This window comes from Calonectris borealis, chromosome 13 (assembly GCF_964195595.1).
Source record: "Calonectris borealis chromosome 13, bCalBor7.hap1.2, whole genome shotgun sequence".
Classification (NCBI taxonomy): domain Eukaryota; kingdom Metazoa; phylum Chordata; class Aves; order Procellariiformes; family Procellariidae; genus Calonectris; species Calonectris borealis.
The window spans coordinates 7,983,706-8,011,582 of NC_134324.1; the positions used below are offsets into that span (position 1 = coordinate 7,983,706).

The 27,877-nt window shown below is 43.7% G+C and overlaps 1 protein-coding gene across 2 annotated transcripts in view; it reads left to right on the forward strand.

Moving 5' to 3' along the window:
- The window catches only part of FGF13 (fibroblast growth factor 13), a 260,049-nt gene that overhangs the window by 180,631 nt on the left and 51,541 nt on the right, over nt 1–27,877 (forward strand). The window contains exons 1-3 of one of the 2 annotated variants that reach the window (XM_075161997.1): nt 13,234–14,540; nt 16,548–16,658; nt 22,574–22,677. In XM_075161997.1, coding sequence (XP_075018098.1) covers nt 14,354–14,540; nt 16,548–16,658; nt 22,574–22,677 — 402 coding nt within the window. In that variant the 5' untranslated portion in view covers nt 13,234–14,353. Of the gene's footprint in view, nt 1–13,233; nt 14,541–16,547; nt 16,659–22,573; nt 22,678–27,877 lie in introns of those variants that run through there. The other variant, XM_075161996.1, reaches the window with a different exon arrangement.

Consider the following 27,877-nt stretch of genomic DNA (forward strand, 5'->3'; position numbering starts at 1 on the left):
CTCGTCTGTATTTTGCATTTGAGATTCGTTGGTCATAACAGCAGCAGCAGAACTGGAGCCTGAGCTCTCAGCCTCTTCCTGCCAGACAAACTAGTCAGGGATTTTGTTGTTGGATTCCAGGGAATAAGGTCAAGCCTGATTGTTTGGGGGTTTTTTGTTTTGTTTGTTTGTTTGTTTTCTGGAGGAGATCAGTTGAAAACTGCAAAGTAGCATTAATTAAAACAGGAATGACTAATAGTTTGCAAGATTATGAATCTGATCCCATGTTGCAGTCCTGAAACAGGGCTATTTTTCTGCCACAGCAGAGCAGTAATGTGCATCATTTCTCTTGTACCCACGCTAGCTTCTTTGGATGTGCTTGGGCCCTAATTTCAGCATGCATCATTGCTTAGATGCAAACTGGACAAGGTTTGTCTGTTGTGGAGAACACGTACAGAAGGTGGAGCACCGTGCTGGTAGCGTGGCTGTGATTTCTGGGAGGAGAGTGCTTGATACAGTCCTTGCTGCACTATCCCCATACCAGGCAGCATGGTAACATGGGGCCACAAATCCTACTGAGACCTGCCAAGTCATCTGTTCTGGTCACCTGTAAAGCGAATAGGTGTGGCACATAATGCCACCGGTAAACCGACAAATTGTGCCTTAAAGGGACTGGCTTTGACTCACTACTGTCTCTCTTGGAGGGCTAATTTGAGCTTTCCTCCTTGGATGGTTAGAAATGTAAATGCCCTCTCCAAACCATCTTTTCTCATTTCCCTTAGTTGTTTACTCACCAGTCATCCGCTAGTTAAAACGTGGCAATCTCCGGTGAGTACTTCATAGCAAATATCCGCTTGATTTTTATTGATACATAAGGAAAAAAAAATGTAAAATGATTGCTTTTTTACAAATTCTACTTGTAGTCCTTTTGCTGCAGGTCCTACACCACACTGTAAAGTTGCTTTTTTAAACTGACACCCCACAGGGGTAACTGATACTCTAGTAGAGGTGAGGTCTTAGCTGGTCTAAATGCAGGGATCTCAGAGGAGCTGTGTTCCTTTATGCCAGGTGGTTCTAGCCATGTGCTGAGGACACATAATAGACATAAAGTGATCAAAACAAAGTGGAGATTAGACATGAGCTGTATTTTCCTTTTATTAATAAAAACAATAAAACAAGTTAATATGCAATGAATAACTAGATGGTAATAAGGATTAGCTGGACACAGGTTATGTTTTCAATACGCAACTCCAATTGCATAAAACTGTAAGAATGATTCTGAATCGCTTAAACCATTCGTGAGGTAGCTGAAGAGGACAGAATACTGAAATTTTAATAAGAACTGTGTAAATTTTAGGGAGTTGTCATTAAAAATTCATGTCGGCTTTGGGAAAAGGAGTTAAATGCACTGGTGCTTGCAGAAAAAGAACTACATGTACAAGCAGATTAATAATTGCAAGGCAGTAAGCAATGCCACTGCTGGCTTTTGACTGCCTGTCAATAATTGACATGGGTGACATAAAACCTATCGACTCAAGGTCAGTTGTTTGAAATCAATAGAACTCAGCAGGTGATTAGAGATGGGCTCGAGTACGTTCTTCCACATGGGTTTTTGACTTCTTTTTTGTGAAAATGGTGCCATTTCCAAGTGGATAGGTCTCAGAATCAACTTCATTTTTTGCCCCACTGCAATTTTCTTGGCGTGGTACTGTTTGTTTCTGGCAGCAATAATTAAGGATGTTTTTAATAGTTCAGTGTATTTGGATATCAGCAATATTCACAGCTTGATTATAAGCAACCGTGGCATAATAAACAGTGAATATTCTAAAATTGTGCAATTCACAGCATGATTTGTTTCTGCATACTTGTTGTTGTGAATTCCAAGTACATAAGCAGTAATGTGTATTAGTACACACCGAAATATTATTTTGGGAAAATTGTTTATTAGTAGTAAATTGGCATGCTTCACCTTTCAGGTCTAGATTCAGCAAAACATAAATGCTAAAACATGTTAAAATGCTTCAGTGACTCCAGTTGCTAGATCTCATTTTAGTCCCTATAGCCCAGCATCTGGAAGATGTTTACTTGTCTATGACTTTAAGGGTCTGATCCTTAGCACGTCTCATGCATTTACAAGTGGTTGTGTTGGAGGAATTAAGAAGTTACTCCTTCTCAGTTGGAGTTCGGTGATTTTCCTCCTGATACGCAAATTGGTATATGCTCATTGCGGGTCCATTGCACTGCAAAATAAACGAAGCTCACGCACACGTGACTTGTAAACATGTCTTGGAGGGAGTGGTAACTCCTGGTGAAGAGGCAGAGCCTTTTTACATAGCTCTTCTATATTACTTGTAATTATATGACTCCACAATGACCGAACCACACTTACAGGCAGTATTTGACTTCAAAATCTGACTCTGCTTCTAAATTGCCTAAATCTCATTACTTACATAATATGTGAGCATGGGCTTAACTTGCTGTGCTGAAGAAGGATGAGTTAAACAAGGTCTCAGTCAAGTTCAGCAACAGAAAATTCAAATCCAGCCCGTGATTAACACAATTGAAATATAACTGTAGTCACATTTTGGACCACAGTGTTTGCTGTACTGTACGTCTTCAAAACCAAATCTCAGTGTTTCCTTCACTTGTCAAAATTGCATTAGGAGTAGTTGGTTTGGTTGTCTCCAACTAGAATATCTTCAGTATTTTTCACTAAATCCAAATATCAAACAACAAGCTTTTCTGAAATGCGGACGTAAAGCTTAAAATTTTTGAAAGGTAGTTATTTCAGAATTGTTAGCAAATGTAATTCTTCTAAGTGCTTGTAACATTTACGGTACATCAATAATGCAGCTTATTTAAAGAAGAAAAAGTATGGTACATATTCTACCTCATGAATGTTGTTGAGCTATTCATATTGCAAAATGCCTTACAAAAAAGGGTATCAACTAAACCAAGCACCAGGCTCCTATGGCTGGTGTAATGTACTACAGTATCCTGTTACAGGCATTCTTTGTAATTCTAGGAGACAGAAAATAAAATTTGACACTCAAAAATAATAAGTTTAAGTAAATCATGTAAGAGAAATGTACATTTATGTCCAAGAAATGGTTAGATGTTGCCAGAACAATACAGCTACATTATGAATCTTTAATGATCTCTGAAAGTCATAATGGTCTGTCACTAATGCCCATTAATGATCTCTCTATACCGCGAGTATGGGCTTGATGTTTCTGGTCGGTACCTTAGAGAATACTTCAAATATGCCTTAAACTTTCTCTGATCTACTCCTTGTGTGTCTGCTCCAAATGTAGACTGCAATTGTCTGGGTAGGAGCAGCTTGTAAGGCAGCATGGCTTTGGGGTTAAGAAAGTCTTATTCAGGTAAGATGTATTTAAGCGATATTTTAACAAGAAAAAACTAGGAGGTATTTCCTAGTAACTAATCCTCTGTAGAGATGATAAACTATATAAAGAAATTAAAGCTTAATATTTATTAATGTTAAGAATGTGGTTGTTCTTTGATTTAATGAATTTTCTGTGATAATTCTAAAAATACAGTATTTAAGAAGGAAAAGGAAAGTGTTATTGTTAATTCCTACTGATTGGAACTGTAAGTATTCTGAATATGCTGCTGAACTGGCAAATTTGTCCTGTTTGAATATGTGTTTCAAATGTCGCACAGGTTGATTTTATGGCCTTTTAAACATCCGTACCATATTTAGTTAATTTTGTACCCAAGCTTTTTGTCAGGTATAAAGCTTGCTTTAAAGAAAAAAACCCAATTATTTCAGTTCTGTTCTAATTGCCTTTCATGAGAGTACTGTGCCTAACAGGAACTGAAGACAATCTTGTTATGGTGTTAATAACTTGAAAACCTTTTTAATACAAAACCACCAGCATTTCTCTATTCTTTTGCAAATGTTTCAGCTAAATGCTTATGATGGTGTAATTTATTTTTCTTTAATAATGAAAAAGTGCATTTGGTATGTGAAATGATCAGATTACTGTAAGAACCAACGCCCTACAGCTAGAAGAGAAAAACTAATCTAAGGACTCTTGGAAAATGCCCCAATATCAAACAATAATCTGATAGGCAGCGTGTACAGAGAGTTAGATATTAACTGTGAGAGTTAGTTATTAACTGTCTGGGACGTATATCATTCTTTATTAGAAATAACTCAACATGATTAGTAAACAGCGCTTATGACATTGCACGCGGCATCCGTGGTTTTTTTCTCTTCGAAATTAATATAGTAAATCTAAGTATAGTAAAGTGTAGAATGTGAAGTAAGCAGTCTGCAATGTTTTGGCAGGTTAAAAATACATTTACGAAATATAATCACTTAATATGTAACCCAGATTAACTACTAAATGCCTTGCTCTTTCGCAAAAGCAGTAAGCTTTTATAGCATGATGGCGGTAAAGATGAAGCGGGTCTGAAACGGTCAAAAGATTTTGCCATAGGTTGGCTTTTGGGGAGTACGTTGCCTAGCCGCAATATACAAAAGAAATGCTGGCGGTCGGTTATGAACCTTGTGTCGAGGCCCCGGGACCCGTTCCACGGCGCTCGAAGGTGCGCGGGGTGCTGGAGTGGGGCAGGATGCGGCCCGGCCGTGCGGCCGATCAGCACCGCGGACAGCGGCCGCCGCCGCGGCTCCGCGCCCGCCCCGCGGGTGCCGGCGTCCCCGCGGCCTCCCACCCGCGGCGGGGACACCCGAGGGTGAGAGGGGCTCCGCCGAGCTCCCGTTAAACGTAACAACACAACCTTAAATGCAAAATCTCTGCGGCTCTCCTTGCTTGCCTGAACCCCGCGGTTTCGAATTCGCTGTTAATTACAGCCGGAGGCACCACGGACGTTTGTTGTAATGAACTATCACCGGTGACCGAAACAAAACTGGAAGAGAAAGTGAATGACCTTGCTGGGGCAGTTGCAAGAACTAACTCTAGGTGTCCCTCTTGTTTCTGGTTTTAGCAGTAATTTTAAAGGTTTGGTTTTTCGACTGAAAGTACTGGAAATCTGTCCCATTTGTTTGGTTTGTAGCTGTTGACAAATTAATGTTCTACAGCATGCTTCCTGTACAGGAAACTCTATATTTTGCCCAAAGCCTCCTGAAAAGACTTTACATCAGAACTTTTTAAGTAGGCTAAAATTTATGGCAATAATGGTTTAAAAATATGGTCACTCAGTAAGACATTTCATATATTACAGAGCTGGGAAAAAAAAAAAGGGCTGAGGGAGGTGGAAGCTTCTCCCAGCATTAACAGCTCTATTCTGATTCCCTGGTGTTTGTGCATCTCTGCATTGTTGAAACATCTCAGGTTTGCTCATATTTGCAAGTCAGGAAGCAGAAAGGCAGAAAAAAATGCCTGTATTTAAGTGTCCATATTATGAATGTAGAACCCGTATTTGCAGAGGTTTGAGCCATGCAGTCCCAGTTACAGCCCAGAGGAAATACAAATACCAGCAACCTCTGGGAGCCATATCCCTTGCTCCAATCATAGGAGGGGAACAGCCTGGGAATCCCTGCAGGCCTCAGAGTGCTGCAGAATTTCATGAATTCTGTGTGGCTACATGTTTTACCTATGCAGCTGTACATACAGGTGCCATTTTACAATTAGACTCTTTAACCTTTCATAACTGCCCCATATAGGATAAAGAAAATGCAAGGAGGTCTTCCTTCATTACAGTTACATGGAATGGGCTGAGTGGAATTGATTGAATGACAGCATTGAAAGATCAGCCAAGATAACTTCTTACAAACCAGCAGGCTTAGTTCTGTGCATTAGAATCTAATTCTGCTCTTTGTCCTTTCTTTCCCAGCAAAAGCTCCCAGGCCTTGGAATGTTGTGTTGTAGATGAAGCTAAACTAAGTTTATTTGTTTGTTGACAAGATTAATTTGACCTCAACTGAAGGATAAGGACATCGAGATACTGATGGTTTTTGTGGCTACTGCTCAGTAGAAACATGTTGTAATTTTTAATGACAGAACGAAAGAAGATTCTGGCAGGAAGAGATGGAAAATCAGAATGATAAACAAAGGGAAGAGGGTTGAAGGGAGAGGACAGAAATCCTGATGATATATCATCATCTGCTAAATATGGTGTGTCTCTGCTGTGAGTTTAGCTCAGCATGATTTAGCAGTATGACTAGGGAGTTGTGAAGGCCATACATATGGGCTGGGAATTTAATTAAAATCATGGTATTATATTGTATCTACTTCTGCAGCTTAATCTACTAGTTTCATGGTGGTTTTAGTTAGAAATGCAGCTACAAGTTGGACAGTTATCCAGTCTCTGTACGAGCAAATGTGTCCCTTTGTAGTTCAGCTGGACTTAAGCGAGGAATAAAAGTGCTCGGCTTGGGCAGCTTCGTATCTGTTTCTCTGATTTCTGAGCATTGTTTCTCTGCATAGCAACAAAACCTTTCTGTGCTTTCTGATGAGGTCTGAGTCCCCAGAAATGTACCCAGCTGCCTAATGCGAATATTGGGAGCAGTAGCAGATGTTCTGCTATTAGCTTCCTTCACTGAATTGACTTCGCTGAATTTCTTCTAATTTGCTTATGTAGAATTTGCATACACAATTTTTCTAGTCTCCAGACCTATTTAGATCCAATACAGCAAATTCTGGCTTGTCGTTCTCGTTCTTGTTTTGCTAGCCAATGTTACTTGTGAGTGTTGCTTGCAAAAAGAGTGCATCTAACTTACGCTAATGATTTCCCCACTGTTTACTTATGATATGTTGTATTTTTACCTCAAAATCCCTGTGTGATTTATAGATGTCACCTTTGCTCTGCTCTTGCCAGCAGCAGCTCCTGCTAAGCCTGTAGTTGCCATGAGGCCAATTGCTGGAAGGTGTGCGTGTGGGGGAAGTGCGACTGTGCGACTATTTGGGCTGCTTTTATATTCACACGTATTACTGAGCACTGCCAGAAGCAAGATACTGAGCTACGTGGACCTTCATTAAGTGATTACTTAGTTTTGATGGTGGTAAATATTATTTATTATAGAGATGCATTACGTAGATTACAGTCTGCATCACCCCGCAGCGATAGTTCAGTAGGGCAGAGGTAGTGTTTTCCCTCATGCAGCTGTGAAAATAATGGTGCTTTTCTGGATGGGAATGAATTGCCATGTGGAGATGCCTTTCTTTCTTCTTTCTTGGTTGAACAGCCCAGATATTTGGTCAGATGAGCTTAGATAAACCTAACTGTTACATCACTGAACTTAAGTCAGATATGACTTGTTATGTCACTATGAATATCATGATTATTATATAGCGATCTGAGACAGAATGCAGAAGTTCGGGTTCATGGTCCTTTTCCTAATCCTCAAGGATATACCTTCCTTCTGGTTACTGAAACTGAGACCAGCATTTTTGCTCAAGTAAACTGGTTCCAGTTCCATGACAAGTGGAGCAAGGCCCCGCTTGCACATGTGCAGAAGCAGCGACCCAGTGCCCGGTCTAACTCCAGTTCCTGGAGAGCCCTGCCTCCATCCAAGACATGGCACTTTTTGCTCAAAGTCCCTTTCATTTGTGACCAGCTCTATTCACATTCTTATTTGTCCTGTGTGAACTTGGTGCCATGGTCTCAGCAGTCAGGTAAGTCACAGAAAACCATTGCCAGTCTCTTCTGATCCCAGCCCAGGTAATTTGGTTTCATTATTAGAAAACAGATGGGTCTTACATCGTTAACACAGCAACGGAAAGCAGCAAGCTTGGCGTTCATCACATGATTGCAGCAAATTGGGCTCTGTAGTTTTGTGAAGTCAAGCAATGGGGCAGAACGTGGCTTCTGAGAAAGCAAGGGCCATGGCTGTGAGAAGCTGGTAGAAATGCTTGGGTGCAGGTGGGAGGAGGAAAACTCTCAGAGGCTCCAACTCAGCGGAGACCCAGTGAGTCTGGTTTTATCAAGCTCTTGCCAGAGGATGAACCATCAGATCTATGAAAAGGTGGAAAAAGATCCATTTGAGTAATGTGACAATCTCTAGGCAACTTGCTTTGGGTCTGCGAGGGACTATTTACAGTGTTTTGTCATGTGTAAAGTGGCCTTATGTTAAGTTTGACAGTGGCATATAGCCCACACTTCTCGTGTGTCCCATGCTGAGAAGTAAATATTTCAGGGATGATATGCTGTCATTTACGTTGATGTTTCTGAGAGTCGTCACGCTGAGAGGTGAATGAACAGATACTTCTGTGCATACTGATGTGGGAGGCTCCCAAGTATTTTTTTGCTATGGCTTTGCAGTGGGTAGGGAGAAGTTGGTCGGTCACTGCTGCAAGTTCCTGGCTCAGGTTGGACCCCCCGAGACACCGGAATAACGTGTTCCCGATTTGGGAGCCCGCAGAGCTGTGGGAACTGATCTCTTCTGTTTGTTCTGTGACCTTTCCCAGCTGATTGGCACTGATCTTTTATGCACCGGATAGACGATCTTTTGTGGTTGACATTTTGGGATGACTGAATATGGATTAACCTAGGCAAAAATATTTCCATTCTTCTACCTTCAAACAATGCCCTCCTTTTCCAAAAATGCCTGCTCCATCAGAGGACGTGGTCAGATCAAATCCATTTTTGACTGAGACAGAGATGTAGAGGAATCAGAATTCACAGCTGGGAAGGGGCAGAACTGGGATTTCTCTCATTAGTATTTTCTCTGAGAATCTGAGAGGAAACTGGTGTTCTTGATGTGAGATCTCATGGCCATCCTGAGCATTTAGCAGGGTATGTCAGTCATGAAGAAGAGGCCCAAATTCTTGTCAGAGTCAGTGAACCTTGTCCTAGCAGACTTGTATAGATCTGATAAGAGAACAGGATTAGGATATGAGAACCTTTGCATAATTATTTTTTAAATATCTTAGTAGTCTTAGTGGGATGACTCGGATGTTGAAGACAGAGACGTGTTTCTCTGCTTTGCTGGATGGGGACCAGTTTCGGCACATCCAGTCCTGTGCACCAGTCGTACTGGGGTCTCTTCTGGTGTTGGGATTCGTAATTCTCTACTCTGAGAAGACAAAAATCAACCAGCCACCTAATCCCTTCAACTATTGAATTGACTGTGCTTCCACACGAACAACAAGTGAGCTCTTAGGTAAAGTGGGCCCAAGTGACATGTCCACACTGGCGTCACTGGAATTTATTTTGATTTTTTTCCTGTTACTGAGCAGGGCTGCACAGTGCACTTTTGCAAAGAACCATGGCACAGACACACAGGAACATCCATGTCACTATTTACAAGTCCCCTTACGGTCTCGCATAAAAATACTTCTGTTTACAGCAGTGCAGCTCATATGAAGGTCTGCAGCTGATTATTGAAGCTGATCTTTACTATTAAGGTTAATTTTAAGGTAGCCCAGTTGGTCTGTTGACTAAAATACCCTCAATTTTAAGCTCTTGGTCTGGAGCTGCCTGAAGTCCCAGCTCTTCCACTAATACCTTTTTCCACCTTGCACTCAGAAATAAACCTCTAGCTGACTCTTAATTTAGCTCCTATCTAGGGTAAAACAAGGCTTTCGGGGGTAGTGAACTGGGCAGCAAACCGTGCTCATCCCCCGAGCAGAGAGCACCCAGACACTCCCGTTCTGCAGCGCTTGTGTCCAGCCGCGGAGCTGGCTGCAGACGAAAGGCTGAGTCATTTCCACGGGATGTTTCACGGAGGAGCTAAGTGATGCGGGGCTTGGGTCTGAACAGCTCTGTTTCCTGGTGAATAGTAATTCTGTTTACTTAGAAGAGGAAAAAATCACTGGGGGCCTCAGTGCTGCTGTGTCATACCCGACTGGATGAAGTCTTGTTTATCTCAACCTGAAAAGAGAGAGAAGCGATTTTGGTGGCACTTTTCAGAAAATAATTCTCTACTTTTGGGGAGCGTAGGCAGTGGAAATAGTCCATAGATTTGACTCCTGAAGCTTTTTTATTCTGCTTGTTCTGTAACAGCAGTAACATGTTACCCCAGTAAGAACTAAAGAACCTTGAGAGGGATTCCTGACATCCCATGCCAGGCTGAAATTTTGTTGTCGCACCAAAGCAGCTTCGTTCTTGTAAATGTAGAGGGGTGGTTTGGGGCTCATGCTGGGCTGAGTGAGGTCTGGAGCTGGCTTGTGATTTTTCTTCTGGTCTTGATTTTCATGCAGCATTTGTTTTGCCCAGCATCTACCTGTTTATATAGGACCTATTATAAATTTTTCATGCTCGGGATAGATTCAAACTCGAAAACAGCAGTGGTCTGCGACCTGCCACAGCACAAATGGTTCAAGGATGATGGAGCAAAACCTAAAAGTTCTGCGCTTTCCTCTAATTTGGTGAAACAGCCAACAGTGCTTCCCTGCAGTTTGGGCCAATGATGGGGGTTTGATGCCTTTTCTTGCAGGAGCCAGGCAGCGAGGGCAGCACACTTTGTGTTGGTTGTAAACCACGTCCTGCGTTAGTTGAAGAGCCACTGTGGGTTTGGGGGGGCATGGTACCAAATTGCAGGCTTTACTTTTGCTCAATCCAGGCAACTTTTGGAGGTTCAAGTACATGTTAATGATTGGAATCATGGAAATAATCATCAGCATAAACTCAACAGATGACTGGGAGCAAAAAATATAAATCAAAAGTGGATGAGATCTTTGTCTACTTCAAAACAGTGGAATTGCTGCTGGATCAGATCCCAGCTCCAGGTAGCTCATGGCACTGTCTCTGACAGTAACTATGTACAGGTCTGTCCCATGCTGATTTCTTAAGAGATGCTTAATTCTTGATTGAAATGGGGCTGGCAATTTACTCTTTAGCTTTAAGTGTGCCCCGTTACAATAATCACACACAAAGCAAGAGGACATCTGTTCAAGGAGTGTCTGGTTGTCTTCTACATTCAAAAAGTCACTTGGAATGTTGTTTTATTTTATTTTACCTTTTAAGCATGGTGGGGAGTGAACAGCTCTTGCTGTTCAAAGAAAATAAAGCTGTTCCTTGAGATCTTTATGTCTGTAACACTGAAGTAGTCCAAAGACTGGTCTTGTACCAAAGGCATTTTCCCAACAAGATCTTCATTTTCATGTGCCATTTATAGTAAATGAAGACATGTTTGTAGGAGTACGGATAGATGGAGAGGTTGATCATGCAAAAAAACTGGAGGACTGTTTTTTGAAACTTAAATCTGATTATGCATATATGCTATTTTTATTCCTCTCTTTAGTTATCTGTCAAGGAACATTTGTGCAAATGAATTTTCTTTATGGATTTTAAGCATGCAAGCTGGAACGCTGGCAGAAAGATATCCTAAATACTGCTTTCATATACCGCTTTTCCGCAGGATTTTCAAGGTTAGCCGAATTCTGAGTTCTGGTTAGTCATTGTGAAAATGAAATATCATCTGACCTATAGGACAGATCGCAATGAGGCAGCTTCACTTTGATCTGACGTTCAAACACTGCTTTCCAAACTGGGAATATTTATGAAGTAATGGGTGAGTCTCAGGAAAAACAAGTCTCACTTGTGACTGTATTGGAAGTGGAAAGATGGCAAAATTCATAGTACATTACCAGTGAGTTGAGTAGGATGAGTTATTACTAATAATATCCAACTGGCTGTCTCTTGGGTTGGATTTCACATGTCGTACGTGGACTGGCAGATGAGGGTAGTGGTGGAACTTGTGAATTACAGTTATTTTTACCCTACTGTTTAACCTAAATAAGAAATCAGGAGTATTTATTTAATATGTATATGTGGATGCCACGAAGTGCCTCATAAACAAAGGTGAATGTGTGTATATACATAGGTACACATGTATATATATACTTCTTGCAGAAAAGAGGTACTGTGGATGGGTATGTGGGGCTGCCAAATTCAATATACCATGTCAGCTGTCGAGGTCTCAGGCTGTGGTGACACACATTGTACTTTCAGTCAGACATCATCTTAAAACTTGTGCATTATGGACATTTCTGTTACTAAGGCCTGGCCACGCAACATGTTTTATTGGGGCAGGAGTTCCCAGTTGGAGGAAAGAGATTTGGACCCGTTGTGAGCTGTTTCTCATCCAGGGAAGGACTGTAATGTTTGCAGAGGTACAGCGAACTGCTTTTGAATTGAGCTCTTTGAAGTGAAGGTACTGGGTGGCATGGTACCCACTGCACTTGCCTGGGACCGCAGTGTGCAAGCCCAGGGAGGAAGGAGAGGACCGCGTGGCTTTGCCGAGGGTGTCTGGAGGAGAGGAAGAGGGGGCAGGTATCCTGAGAAGCCTGGCTGAGTCTGAAAGTGCATCAGAAATCTGGTGCTGTCACACCAATCCACCTGCATCGGTTCTGTCTCGATAGCCCCGGGGGAGGCCTGGGGCTGGCCCAGGGCACACAGGACGCAGCTCCTGGGCTTGGATGACTGAAGCCTGTTGCCATCGCAGTCCCCGCTGAGCTCAGCTCCTGCAGGGAACCAGCCCACGGCCTCCTCCCTCCCGCTCACGGGACATCCCACCCTGCCTCAGTGCCTGCAAGTGACTGCGAATCCCCTCTGCCTCGGGGATGAATTCTTTCAATAATTGTTTGCCTTCAGGGCTGCAAATCTCTGGGTTTTTTTCTAGCCTGAATTGGTTTTATTTTAGGCTCCAGCTGTTGCAAGCATGCTGAAGAGCAGGGGGTGGGTTCCAAAGGGACCCCCAGGACCTCCTGCTTCCTATGTTCTGGGGCATGGATGTGTGCAGGGTTCTGTGTCCGCTGTGCAAGGCATTAACCACAGTGCGGTGCCAGGCTCTGACACCAGGCTCTGCTCCCAGCATCCTGGCACCGCTGCTTCTCCCTGCCCTGCTACCACCCCAGCCTGGCCCCCACTTAGCCAGGGGTTGAATAAACCCAGCTGGCATGAGAGCCTGGCCTCGGGGGACACAGAGGCGCCGAGTGGGGACAAAAGGAAGAGGGAGAACATGGCAATGACAAGGAAATTGCTCTCTCTGAGGATTTTCTAGTCTCTGCTAGAAAACTGGAGCCGAGAGCAGGTGGGGGGGAAAGAAAGGCAAGAGAGGCAAAAAGCCTCCAATAAATCAGTGAGGCAGAGAGGGGGGCATCCTGTAAGGATGGGGATGAGGGAAAGAATGAGGGAAAGGCAGGGGGGAGCTATGTCTGGAGCTCCGCTGCCTGCCCCCCTGCCTGCCTCCCCGAACCACCTTCCTGCTGCCGGCCAGGTGTCCTCACTCCGCTGCCGAAAACCTGGTGCCAGCTATTTGCTCATCGCAGTCACGTTTGTTTGGGTGTCTGCGCCTCCCCAGGAGGCGGCTCTGTCAAAAGCAGGCACCCACAGCCCGTGGGGCTGGCAAGGGTGGGCAGCTGGGGTCCACCAGCTCCCGCTGCCCACCCTGAGCCCCTGCCTCCTCACTGCCTGCACCCCGGGGGCCCCTCCGCAACTCTCCACACAAAGAGCCACCGGGCAGGTCTCCCGCTCGCTGCCTTGCCTGGGAGAGGAGGAGGAGGAGGAGGAGGGGAGGGTGGTGATAAGGGGCTGCGTCGCCTCATTTCTGTATCCAGCGCATCCAGCGCACGGCTCGTGGGGTGTGTGCGAGTGCGTGCATCCGCTGCCTGAGGACTACTGCTGCTGCAGTCTCGGCGCTGAGCTGCCGGCGCCCAGGCGTCAGGGGAGCTCTGGCTGTTTATCGGCTGGTGACAAGTGTTGCAATGCAAAAGCCGAACGCGTCCGTGGAGGGGAGGCTGCGTTGGCAGCGGCACCTGTAAGGAGCGGAGGGGAAGAGGCTTCCCGAGGCATTCGGCAGCAGGCAGCCAAGGCTCCAGGCATCGGCACCTCCTCCCAGTGTCTCCATCACCACTTGCTTCGGATCTCTTCTTAAGGGAGAAGAGGAAAAAGGATCCAGAAAACCCCTGCAACAGGACAGCCCCTGCTGGAGTCTAACAGGTGTTTGCTGGGATTTGAAAGGGGAGGGGACGGGTGGGGAGAAAAGTTAACTGGTGAAATTGAGGCTAGGAGAGATGCAATGATCTTGCACCAAGTGGATGTGCCATGCCTGCATGTGAATAGCGCACCTGGAGAAGCTCCGAGGGAAGTCTTGCAAGTGATCTGCTCGATCTCCATAGAAACGCTCACCTCTGCCTGCAAACTTTCCCCTGCCAGAAGTTGGGAGGAATAAAAAAGCACCAGAAAATCAAAAGGAGAAGATCTCAGTGGACAAAACGGCTTGAGCTAAACTGTTGCATCCCGACCCGGGGCTCTGGTGCGAGCATCCCGCCGGTGTCTCCTGGGCTCCCAAGCCGACTGGCGGTGGGTGGCATTGGCCAAGGCGCCCGGCAGCGTCCCCGGCATTGGGGACGGGCCGAGCAGCATGCTGGCTGCGGTGCCCGCGGCCAGCGAGCAAACCCTGCGTGCCTGACCCGCCGGTGGTGCCGGGGCGGTGGCGGCCATGGCTGCAGCCATCGCCAGCTCCCTGATCCGCCAGAAGAGACAAGCCAGGGAGCGGGAGAAGTCCAATGCCTGTAAGTGTGTCAACAGCCCCAGCAAGAGCAAGGGAAGCTGCGAAAAGAACAAGTTGAATGTGTTTTCCAGGGTCAAACTCTTTGGCTCCAAGAAAAGGCGAAGGCGGCGACCAGGTTGGCAAGGGTTATGTGTTTGGGGGGTTGCTTTGTTTAATTTAATGCAAACTGGGATGTGCATCAGGCGTGGGGAAAGGGGGACCCGTGCCTCAGGGCTGGTAAAAGGAACGTGCAGGTATTGCCCTTCCTGGCTTGTATGATCTGATAGACATGGGTACTCCATGCCAGTCCCTTCCCCTTTCACGTTCATCTGGTTTATTTGGATAACACACACCATTGCTATCTGCCTCGCTTGCACACCGGTGTGCATCCGTGTACCAGTAATTCAGTAGTCTGTCTTACACATACACATATAAAAACACATGCGATTTATTCGTGGGGGAGATGTTTGCAGGGGAAGTTCCCACACGTACACCTCCTGCAGTTGTATGTTAAATAACTCAGCAGTCTAGAGATCTGTTTTTGTCTCCCTGCTTCACAGAATGCCTGTGCCGTGCTTTATTTGCTGATTGCAGATGAAGCTTTTTGCTTTCGCTGGCCCCTTCCAGAGTTTTGCTTCAGCGCCCTGTTCCTTTCTAGGAATCTCATACATGCAGCTGCCCTGCAGACGCGATGCTCTCTGTGTCAGAGGTGCAAAAGATCAGGCACGAAGACTCAGTCCCTGATCTGAGTGGGTTTTTTATACGTGGGAGGAGCAAAACCCTCTGGTAATGTTGCTATCGCTTTGCTGTGCTGAAACATTGATGCCATTCGCCACTTAACCTGTCCGCCTTTCTCAGCAGCCAGCGAAGAGGTGCCTCGCTCACAGTTTGCAAACAGCTTTGGGATGTATTATGGCTAAAAAGCCAAAGCGGGGGGTTGGATTAATTCCTTGTCAGAAAAGTTGGTCGATAAGAATTGTGCATCCGTCAGTACCCTTATTAAAGGTGGCTAATAGGAAGTAATATACTTATGCAAACTATTGCAAGCTTTTGCCTTCAGCTCCTACTAAAATGAAGTACAGTAGCAGAGCTCCCTAATGCCTTTGATTACAAACACAAGGAGCTTTATCCAGACATTGGCTGGTGGAAATGACACATCATATCTTCACAGTATGTTTATCTCTGAATTAAGTAAGTTGTTGTGGAGCGAGCCGCGGAGATGCATCACCTCCTGACAGGCATAATTGTGTGAAATGACTACAATGCAGATGTCATTGGGATTCAGTGGAAGTAGACCTTTTTTGCAATTACTCCAGTGCATTACCTAGATATCTTAAATGACAGACTTGACAGCAGGTCCTATTGCTGTTTACTTTTTGGTCTAGAATGATCTGAAACCCTATGAGATATCTCACTTTCTAACTGTGAATCTGAGAATGGTTATGAAGAAAAGAAATCTATCCAAACTATGCGTTGTTTTGATCTTTCTTCTTCTAACTGATGAGGTAATTACCTCAACCCTTACGGTAATATTTATTTTGCAGTTCCACACATGGCTGGATTTCAGGGTTCCCCCTCCATTTTCCATATGTTCTTTGAGTAGTTTATCACTTCGGATGCTCTGTACTCTTTGGAGCAGTGAAGAATTTGTTTATTAGAGCTGCAGCAGTTCCTGTGCTAAATGTTTGCTGCTATATATTTAGGCTTTCAACTGTCACTATGGCTCTTATTAGCGCTATCGTAGTAGTCCTCTTTTTCCTCTCCATTTAAGAACTCTCACCTTTTTAAAAGGCAGAATACCCTCTTTGCCAGCTCATTTCTAATCTTAAATGAGATAGGGCTGAGCTCCTGAGGCCAAGCAGCACACTGTCGGAATTTGTATTCACTGGAAGCAGATTTTACTGTGCTACCTACATTGCAATTGAAAGTGGCATTTAATCATTTTGGTAATTGATTTCAGAGACAAAAATCTGATCTCCACCTAAATGAAAAGTGTTGCAAAGCTAGTTGCCCTGCTTTTGTTTTGGGTCTTTTTCATATCTTAGCCTTGAGAAGAAATCTGGAGATTTGTTTTTAGCATCCTGCTCGGTTGGAACGGCACATCAGGATTTCCCACATTAATCTCACTATTGTTTTTTTACAGAGCCTCAGCTTAAAGGTATAGTAACAAAGCTATACAGCAGGCAAGGATACCACTTGCAGTTGCAAGCAGATGGAACAATTGATGGAACAAAAGAGGAGGACAGTAGTTATAGTAAGTGACATGAGAATAAATGGTGTGTTTGTGAATTGTGGTGTCTCATTCTCCCCATATAGGTCCGTTCAAAATCGTTGTCCTGGGATGGCTGAGTGAGTGGCAGCGGCATTAACACTGTGCTCACAGCGCAGAAGTCTTTCAGACTTACTGGGTCTGAGAGAAATGCAAATAAAAATCACTTATAGAAATAATGAACTAGAGGAGGTAATGATGACACATATGACAAACAAAGCAAATGTTATCTCCATGGTAATCTAGAGAAGTTCATTGCTGTCCTTTGGATTTTATTAGATTTTTTTTTTCGACAGGGAAAATTTGCTCGCCTACTCAGAGTGCCCGAAATAGAATAACACTATCTCCACTCTTAAACAGGGGCTCATTCAAACAGAGCCATGTTATTTCACACAATGAGAGTTCATCATCATTTTAAAGTGCACATTTCCCTATTATTATTATTTTTTACCCCTTCTAAACTTAATTGTATCTTCAGCTTTCAACCAGATTTCCCTCAGCTTTTCTGTGAAAAAGCTTTGGATGCTTTTGGTTTGTGGTTTTTTTTTTTTTTTTTACAACTTTGAGAATTAATAGAAAACAGGAAAAGATGACTAGAGCATAGATTTGGTGTGTGTGAATAAAATATTTCAGCATTTCACATAGTTGTACTGTTTAGCTTAAACTACGTTTCTGTTCTGAAAGAAGGAATTAGGAGGAGCTAGGAGTTTGAGAAGGTATTTCAGGCCACTTAGACAACAACCCAGAAAATCAACAGGCAGACCTTCCTTTTTAATTATTAAAAAGCACTGATTTAAGTGCCACCCTTTTCATATGAAAAGCTTTTGCAGGTGAAACATCGTTTCATTTTACAGGGCACTTGAATATGGCAGAGTAAGCACTAGATGCAATAGGAAGTATCCTATCTTTTTCGTCCGATCGCTTGCTCCCACACTTTCCCCTCACCTTCTTTAATCCTTTTTGCATCCCCGTATTAACTTCTGAGCGACAGGAGGGAACCGGTTAGGCTGCTGGAGGAGGTCTCCTCTGCAGCCACTGAAGGTGCTGGCCTTAGGGCAGAGCACAAGCGTGGGATCTGCAGGGTAACCTGAGGTCTGGCTCCAGGTCCCGTCCTCACCCGCAGAGAAGGCAGCACAAGGACCAGATCAGTGCGATGCTGAGCGGCTGCTGCCATCTTATTGAGTTCTCCTCAGCGCAGCCACAAAATCTGCTCTAAGAATGATCCTTATAGACCTTAAACATTGCTTTTCTTTCAAGTGAATGATCTAATATTTATGATTTTAAAAGTCAGTACAGATCGTTCAGGATTTCAGGGTAATTCTGTTAATTATCTTAAAAAAGAAGAAGAAATAGGCAAACCTTACTTTTTCAATCAAAGCATGATATTATTATAAACTTGTAATGTACCAGAGCAAATATCTGAAATTCCATCCTTTTTTTAAATGATCGTTTCATTCAAATACTTTGCTTGCAATTCCTCTAATAGGGATTCTGAGTTTCAAAAGAAGGTAAAATTTATGGGAACCTGTCCTTTTGACGTTCATATAAATGTGTCTGTTTCTAAGATATCTTTGTTTTCACTATGTCCTTAAATTTACCATAACCTGACAGATTACAAAGCAAATCATAAAAATTCCTTGTTGCTGGATACCAGCCTTCCAAAATGCCGAATACTTAAATAGAATGGAAGTATCCCAGAAATGGTTGCAGCTGGGCTGCAGTATCTAAGTGTTCAGAACAGAGGAGGGTTTTATCATAAAAAAACACATGCTTTTGTATATATTCCTCTTTTATGTAAAGTAAGTGTATGGACCTGAATGTCCTGCAGTCCTGAATTTATTTTAATTGCAATATTTTTAATGGAGCTAGTAAGACAGACTGATTTATGCTGTGGATCAGAGTCCACATAAGGGGCTTCCTCCAAAGCCTTGCGCACATGAATATTAAGCAGATCAGGCCCTCCAAAATCCTTTCCTCCAATACCTGCAGAGACATTTCTCATTTAGCCCATATTCGTGCACTGTGGGGAAGCCACAGGACTTGTAGCCCCTTCCAAATGTGGGGGGACTCCTTCTCCAGTCCGATCTCTCCTCCTTTGCACCCCCTGAGGGATATCATTGCTGTTCCCTTTTGTCACCTTGACTGAACATTTGCTCTGAGACCATTTGCTTTGTATTCACTGTGATAATAAAAACTCCCCTTATCAATAAGGGGAACATCCTCAAATGCAGCTGTGGCTAGCAAACCGGTTGCACAGCGCTAGGACTCTGAAACTGCATTTTTTTGGAGCAAACCATAGCCATAGTCCACCTGGTCTCCAGGCACAGCATTGGTCAGCCTTGTTTGCTGACAATTGCAGGGAGTTTAAAAGAAAGAGGAGATTTTGGAGCACAATTTAGGCAGGAAAGGAAACAGGGATTTGAGGAGCCATAGCACTCACCAGACCTCGGTTTTAGCCAAGAGTCCGTGTAATTTGAGGAAGTGCCTCATGGAAAGGATTTCCTGGCTGCAAAACAGATTTTGCCTCATTAAATGCGTTAAATAGGGCAAGGTTTTAAATCAAGGCAGAATTTATTCCCCAATTTTGGCAAGGCAAAAGGATTTGAGGACTGATAAAATAAGGAAATATAGGAAACAATATCCTGCAGCAAACGTACGAAGGTCCAGGTGGCCAAGCCAGGGATGGCACAGACCTCGCAGTAATGTATACGTTCATAAATCCAGCTGTGGCCTGCTGCCTCTTATTTTGCAGCTCTAATTTTCTGTCAGCTTGTATTGTACAAGGGCCATAGCAAAGATCATCTCTCCCTTAGGCATCGCCAAGTTTTTCATTACCATGGATATTATGTCCTTATTTTACACAGCACAAATGTAATAGGGAAAGGCTAAGATGCAGATAACTTTGCATTATCTTATGCTAACACAAACTGATTGTAGTAGCAAACAATTTATTTTCCTGTGGCTTTTTTTTCACCCTTTCTGCCATATCTGCCCACATGAGGGTCAACCGCTAGAAATGCGATAGCATCTCAAACCCGTTGTCCATGGCACGGGGGGCTTGCAGAGAAGGGGGCCGCGTGGCTCTGCTCTTGGCCACATCAGCATTCGCTGGTCACAGGCGGGCCACTCGCTGTTACAGAAGCTGGACTTGGACTTGCTGCTGTGCAAGGACGGTGGGAGCAATGGCTGCTGCTAAAGGGGATGGTCCCCTTTTTCGGTGCAGTGCCAATGTCCCCTCACCTTGGAGGCGGCAGCTGGGGCAGCCTGGCTGTGTGTCTGGCTGTGCTGGCGTAGGACAGTTTGACTGTGCACCCCTCCGACAGCCGGTCCCTCTCCCCTTCAGCAGAGGCAGTCGGCAGCAGAGCCAGCATTACCCCCCCACGGCCCTTCTGCAACTTCTGATAGCCTGTGCCGCAGCAGCTGCTAATCCCACCGATGTCTAAACCAGCTTCTGAGCGTGCCCAACTCTCGTCTTGCCTCAAAATAGAGCATATACGTTTATGGCAGGAAAACGTGTTCAGCTGCTGAGGGAAGCAGCTGAGCACCCATCGCAATGGGTGCCCCAGCCCTCCCCTGGCACAAGTCACTCGGCCTCGTATCTCTGCTCACTTTGCCAAGCACAGCACAGCCAGGAATCGCTCACTAAAACCTGTCTCTGTGGCTTGTGGCTGGGAGCTGTATCTTCTCGACTGTCCCAGGCTTTGCCCTGTCCTTAGTTGATCTACTGACAGGTTCGTAGCACCATTTACAGTGGAGCCCATACTCGTACCCTTGTGCTGAAAATACCCAAACGCTTGCCCTACTCGTAAATATGCTATTAAGAAAGCAGCTTTTAAAAGAGACCTCCAGGTTCTGCCTGGATACTGAGCTTTAAATCGTGCTCTCCTGCCTACACAGGGATCAGATGCTGCTTTTTGGGGTTGAACTGCAAAAGAGGGCTCTCCAAGGGAATATTTTCTCCCACAAATAAATTCAAGCATTTGATAGAACGAATGAGAAATCCATTTCCCTAAGCATTTCCCTTACTGAAAATCTAAGTTTTGTTTGCCAAAAACTGCGCAGAACTAGAGGATTTTGTTTTAGTGAAGAGCAAGCCATTTCTGTTGATTTTGTGCTTGCAGGCGAGCGCGAGGAGGGGCTGCACGTGTGTGTGTTTGTGTCTGCATGTACGCTCGTGTGTATGAGAGGGAAAGAAAAACGTAGGTATGATTTTATGATCTACGTTTATTTGCTACTTCTGGCTATTTCCACCTGCTCTGCTATATTCCACCGTTGCAGGAAATTCAATGCTCACAGGTGCCCCAACCTCGGAGCAGAGCACCCGCAGTGCGTAGTGTGCCAGCGCAGCCGGGCCGGCTCACCCAGCCCTGAGCGTGTCCCTCGGCTGCCGGCCCCCCCCGAGCTCACTGCACCCCCTCTTCACCGAGCCATGGGGCTGAGATGCTCAGGTTAACCCGGGACAGCACACGGAGCTGGAGGTCCAGCTGCCTGCTGGAACAGAGTCTCTTTTCACCAGAATTTAGTCCTTCGTCCCCAGTGCACAGCGTTAACTTCTGGCCATGCCTTTATCGAAATAGGACATGGGTGCGTTTGCTCTTTCCTTTTTTTGTTACGCTTTTGACAACCCCACACCCAGAATTTAGGTTCTGTATTAAATGCTGGCAAGCTGCAAATTTTCTTTTAATTAAATATGACCATTTGGGGGTTGTCAGGCTGAAAAAGGGATTTATAATAGGATATAATTCTTAGCTTATGCTTTTGAAAATAATAAAAATATTTCAAATTCATAATTCAGTTTTAAATTGGCTTCAGACAGTGACCATAAATACCAAACTTCAGCCTGAAGCAGACCAGAGTTTTACAGCCAAGTAATAAACCATTGGAAATAAGAGCCAGTTTGGCATTACTTCATCCTATCTCTGCATTTATACAACGGACTGGAAGGAGATGCTTTGGGTTATGATAATAGTTATTGAAATTTTTCTTAACTCCCTGTTATTTTTAATCCTACGTATTAAGCAGAGTACTGTACTCAACTCATTGTTACTTGTTCAATTTTAATGTATCCATGAATCTAAGATATGGCAGAGCTTTGCTTTTTTTTTTTTTTTCATTTCCCAGTTTACAAACTGGAATCTTCATTTTTTGAAGAGACATTTCTCTGCTTATAAATACTGCCACTATTAGCATGTATAGAAGCGTAAATGCAAGCAGAACATTTGAAGCAGCTCAGTTTTGAAAGAACAGATTTAGGGCTTGATCTAACGAATATGCTGTCATTTCATTTCATTTTGAAGTTATTTAACTCTGTTTTTTCAAACTCATTCTCCTCTCAAAAAAAGAAAAAAAAAACCCCGATGAGTTTTGAGTGGAAACTTTTGAGATGTTAATGAAGGTTTTAGCTTTCCTGAATTTCATCTTGCTCCTTCCTTTTGGTCAAAACCGTTTACTGAATTTAATCTGAATTTGCAAAAAAAAAAAAAAAGCTTTGATCCTCTTGAAAAACTTCTTGTTTGTTTTTGGATTATCTTTTTTCCCCCCTCCTATTGTCAGAAAAAAACAAAAAACAAAACCAAATTAAGTGTGTTCAACTCTACTCAGCAGACCCTGGATTCTGCTCATGGGGCAGGTAAGTCATTTTAGCTCTCAGGACCTCCAGTTCACCGTCTTCAGAACGGGGGAGATACGTTGATATCCTGTGTAGATAATTTCTGAGCTATTGGTGGAAATCGCTATAGAAGACCACAATAGTAGTAGTACTGTTCTATAGCACCCGCAGCAATTAATGTATGCACGAATGGGCATTTTTTTATTTGGTTCTGGTAATTATGGCTTAATTCTCTATCTAAGCGGCATACTCTAAAGGATTAATTTTGCTCTCCATCTCCTTTCTCTCCTAGCTTTGTTTAACCTCATACCTGTGGGTTTACGAGTGGTGGCGATTCAGGGGGTTCAAACAAAATTGTATCTGGCAATGAACAGTGAAGGATACCTATATACATCAGTAAGTAAACATTTTTAATTTTGTTCTCACTGAAATTATGGTAAGAACTTAGTAACTGAATAATTTACTGTTCTACGGAATCTGCTTATAACCTATAGAGATGGGATTTGCCAGCAAATTCAGCATAGTGGTGATATCCTGGTTTTAGCTTATTACTCTATTTCCATTATGAATATATGTGGATGTACAGAATCAAACTGCAGTGCCTTTGATGCAAACCTTGATCCCAAAGTGTGAAATAAATAAAAAACCACAACCAAAACCCCAAACAGAAAGGATGCTATCTCTTGGTGGACTGATTGTGCTAATCAACGTGGAGTACAGAGGGAAAGGGACAACTTTGTGAATCACACGTATGCCTGAACACATTTTATATTTTCCCGTATAATCTCTATTACTATTATTAAAAGGGATTTGAGAAAGTAATTTTTTTGTTTGGCCAGGATTTTCAAATAGAAATGGAATTAGGTGCCAAAATCTTACTGCTTTACATTGCTGAGTGAGAAAATAAATGTTTCGTTTAGCAGTTTTGTTGAAGAATGTCAGTTAATTTTCAATGGCATTTCTCAAGAGAGCAAACAGTGTTTTTGTGAAAAAAAGAAAAAAGGACATTTTTAAATATAGACAATTTTTCAATTAAAAACATTTAGTTGAACTATATTCAGGAGTTTTAATTATAAAGTCTTAATAGATTTTTCCCAAGGAGGAAAATAGAGAAAAATGTAATTTATTATCTACTACAAATTATTCTTTTCTAAGAATGATTCCCTTAAGGTGCCTTTAATACTGATAACAATTAAGTAAACTTATTCAAATCTCTCATTTGTTTTGCAATCCTGACAGCTGGGACGTGGGGCAGCTTTGCATATTTTTCCTCTTTTATCTGCCAGAGCAAAAACAAATTAGAACTGGCTATGCTGTGGGACAAAGTAAAATTTCAGTGAACAGCATCGAACTCCGCTTTTCTTTTTGCTCTGGCTATTTGTTTAGTGCGGTTAATCCACAGATCTGTTTGCAGGGCTGTAGCCACACAGCCAGATCGTGCAAAGTCCCCTTAATCCCCTGCAGTCACGGTCCTGTGGCTGCACAGTGTCATTTACATTTGCACTGCAAATGTACCTTTGACTGCACCCTGCCTTTTCATTGACATTAGCATCCTCAGCTGCACTCCCTTCTGGCTGCCCACTCGCCGAGAGAGCACTGCGCCGTGCCGGCTTCTGCGGGCTCAATTCTGCCTCGGGGAGCTTTACCTCGAGTCGCGTCTCAGGGTGGGATAGAGCGGTTTGTACGTAAAGCAAAATTCCGTCACTGTCCACAGCGAACGTGCTCGGTTTGAGTAGGTCAGTTCTTTCATTGCCTGCCTTCTGGAAGGATCGGATATATTTTTGCAAAGATGCAGAAAATGGGACGGGGACAGATTCTGCTACTATTAACCTACAACGGAGCAGTAACTTCTCATTGTGAGACATAACCCTGAAGTCAAAGGGACCACTGAGAGAATGAAGTATCGCTTCTAGTATCCCTCGATGTGAGGAGGAGTGGCAGAATATAACCCTTATTTTGATTAAGTCCAGCTTTTATTTTGATAGGTATCTAGGCATCTTAGGCAGAATTAGAGATTCACTTTGGTAATTTTTGGTATTTGCATTGATTAGGGATCGTTCTTCATGCGGTCTCATATGTGACCACGAATAGTGTCTTCCTTGAATCCTTTAGTATCTGTGAATTTAATAGTTTATGCCATTGCAAAATTAACTGGTGACATCCCTCTATTTTCCCCTTAGTAACAATGGTCATTTTTGTTTCTTTATTAGGCAGCTGTATTTTCTTACATTTCTTTTTTTATTCTTCTTTACCCCTGATGGGTTTGGCAAGGCCTTACAGACTTCTGTCATGTTGTTTTGTCCCAAATTCATATTTTTAAATACTCTTCACGAAGAGGGGTGTCTGTTTAATGTTGATCTACTTTTCCAAAGAAAGTTTCCACCCAGGTTCTCAATAGTCTTGGGTTTATTACCTGGTGCCTTCTGGTTTGGTTGTTTTGTCCTTTACAATAATTGCAAGAAACTGTCTGGGCAGGCAAAACCCAGCTCATGTCTCTGTCGGTGTGCCCAGGGAATGGACAAGGACCGGTGAGGAGCATCTGCCCCTACTTCACTTGCTATGCAAAAAGGTTGCTAGAATTGCAGTTCCAGCACCATTTTTTGAGTGTTTCTAGCACTTCTTTTGCTGATAATGGTCCTTTCAGCAAGGGATACAGTCTGACAGTCTGAAACATGGGAAATTAGTTCTATATTTTGGGCTGGATTCTTGGTTGATGTAAATGAGTCCCAAGAGAGCTCAGCTGATTTACACCAGATGAACACTCACCTGTTCAAGGGATGCCAACAGGGAGTCTGGGAACAGATCAGCTCAAGTAAATGACATCCGTCTACACATCCTGAGGGTTTTCAAGCCCTTACAGGGATGTGTTCCTGAATGGGGTTTGTCAGGAACAGACAGATGGCAACATGGGATCGATTAGGAGCAAAAGCCCCACAAAACACTGTCAAATTCCTGAAGCAAGAACATAGGGAAAAATAGAAATGTACTTAAAGCGTAGATAACTATAACAGATAGTTGCACCGTTTCCAGAGAGAAATGAAATTAGCATTGATGATGCAATGTAATAGGGAGAGGGAATATTGTGGTCTATGTCATGATCACTTGCTTTCGGTTTTACTGCGACTCCAGCGCTTCAGTCATGTTTGTGTCTGTGCAGAACCATTTCCTTCAGATTGCATTGCCAAAGGTTATAGACTCATTTGGTAAATGGTTTGAAAAACACCCTACTAACGTGCCATCCCTGTTCCTCACCCCGTGCTACTGTCTGTGCCCCGCACCTGATAGCGCCTTTTAGCCTGAAACACTTCTAAAACACTGCGCCTGATAAAGAGGCCATTAAGTCCACGGCAATTACCCCACTGGTAAATAGGTAAATAAGACATCTGGCTTACGGGAAGATAAATGGAGGCACAGCTAAGTGCTTTCCCACACTCGCACAGGAAAGCACAGACATTAGGGCTAACACACCAGGTGTCCCATTTCCATGTATCTTGGACTAAATTGCAATATTAAATCACAGTTCCTTTTCCTTTTAGTGACTGTGGTGAATTCTTGTGTTTTGTTCCTTGTGGTGTATTTTTTAGGTTTGGGCTGTGCGGCAACAGAATTGACTTAGTTGATTCTGAGTGTCCTGCATATGTAGAAAGTAAGTCCAATGGATTGTAACCACAATCTATTACAGTTGTTGGCAGATGGAGAATATCCGTGGGTCCAGTTTGCTAATTTATTGAGCTCTGGCCTTGGCCTTGCCTCTTCCTCCCTAGCAGTCTGCCAGGATGGAGATTCAGGTATCTGACCTCAAAGGTAGTCTGCAGTGTGGTTTGCTTCTGATCCAGTGACTGTACTCAAGAATGAGGTGAATTTGCTCCATGAGGGGATCAGTGATGTATAATAAATCTGCAGAGAACAGATATCTGTAGTTGGCTGCCAGAGCTTATAGATAGTTTGCGGCGTCTGTCAGTTAGAGCAAAAATAAGATCTTTAATGTAATGATAAAAGCTCCTCAGGGACAAGGCAACAACTCAGCTAAGCAAAAAAAAAAAAGATATTATGTTAAAATAAATATATAATTATCTAGATTTGTTGTAGAAGTGCATTAAAAGTCCTGGGTGGCAGGGAAGGGAAGTGACCTTGGTCCTCCCCACAGGCTGCCGTGCTGCCGCTGCCCGCCCCGGCACACACCTGAGCAGTGCGTGCCTCCTCCCCACACCGGCTGGAAAATGCATCTTCATAGCATAGAAGAGCACCACATTTTAAATGGTGGGGTTTTTTTGTGTAGCCATTTTCCTACCAAAGTCGATGGGAGTTGTGTGACTGCGTCTCCCAAGCTGAACCCACCCGTACGATTTTATTTGGAGGGACCTTGTCAGGAGCTATTTGAAGCCGTAGCTCTTGCTGCTGTATGCTGCTTGAGCATCCTTTTAAAATGAAAACACAGGTCTTGATTCATCCCTTCTTACACCAGTGTCATGCTGCTGTAGATGACTTAAACACTTATGCCACTGTTATGGCAATGCTGTCTTACGTAACCACATAATGAATCATGCCCTTTTGTATTTTAGGATGGCTTTGATTTTATCTTATTTTTCTTTGTATGAACAACCGCATCTTTCAGATGACCACCATGTATGCTACGCCTGAGTTTTTCAGGTTTCATACCCTATGAATTCCTTGTGTTCTTTCGTTATCTTGAACAAAAGAGTGAAAAAGATTGTAAGGATCTGTTTGTCAGACATGTAGTCCTAGAGCTATTCCTTTCTCATTAAAGTGATTGTGATTTGACGGAGGAGGCTCACAGTGATACAGAGCTGCAGCTGAGTGAAGTTCATTAAAGGGAAGGCATGTATGTAGGTGAAGAGAATGGGGTGTACTGCTTGAATTCTGCATAGGCTGAAACATAACCCAAAATACAGCAAACTTTAAAAAATAGCCTAAGAATATCTAGCCGTATATTTTCCATGAACCATCATGTCAGAGTTTTAAAAATCATTTAACGATTGTCGGTGAAATGCATATTTGTCCTGTAGAACATTTCAGCCCATGTAATTGTGTGCTTGTTTAGCCTGGATACCTTGTCAGAAACAGTAGAATTAAATATGTGCTGCTCATTGCGTCCTTCTGGCCGGTCTCAGGAGCCATGCCACTCGGCTTGTGAAGAGCGCTTGTTTTCCATCTTACCTTGTTCTGGGCTCCTGTGATTTGCCAAAGTGTTTGATTTAACAGTGTCATATGCAAGTAAGCTTACAGCTTCTCCCAGCTGGGACAAGCGGGCTGGCCAGTCTGCAGGTGTAGAGGAGAGCATGGGCTCAAGGGGGTCCCCAGTTTGGCTTTCCTTTTCCCATCCCCACACAAGGGCTGCCCAGCAGCACTTGATGGAGAGGAGCAGCGGGACTGAGCCTTTCCCCAGCTTGTCCCTGGGCCGAGCGATGCCCTTAGGGGCACACCCGGTGCACTTCTGCTACCAAGGGTCCCTGGGACCAGACGGCTGCTCACTCGAAGCAGCTCCCGCAGTGTATGGGATCTGAGTGTCGGCTCCTCGGCATCAGCTCTCCCATCTGCTCCCTCTGGGCTGCACTGCCACCGCTCGCTAAGGTAG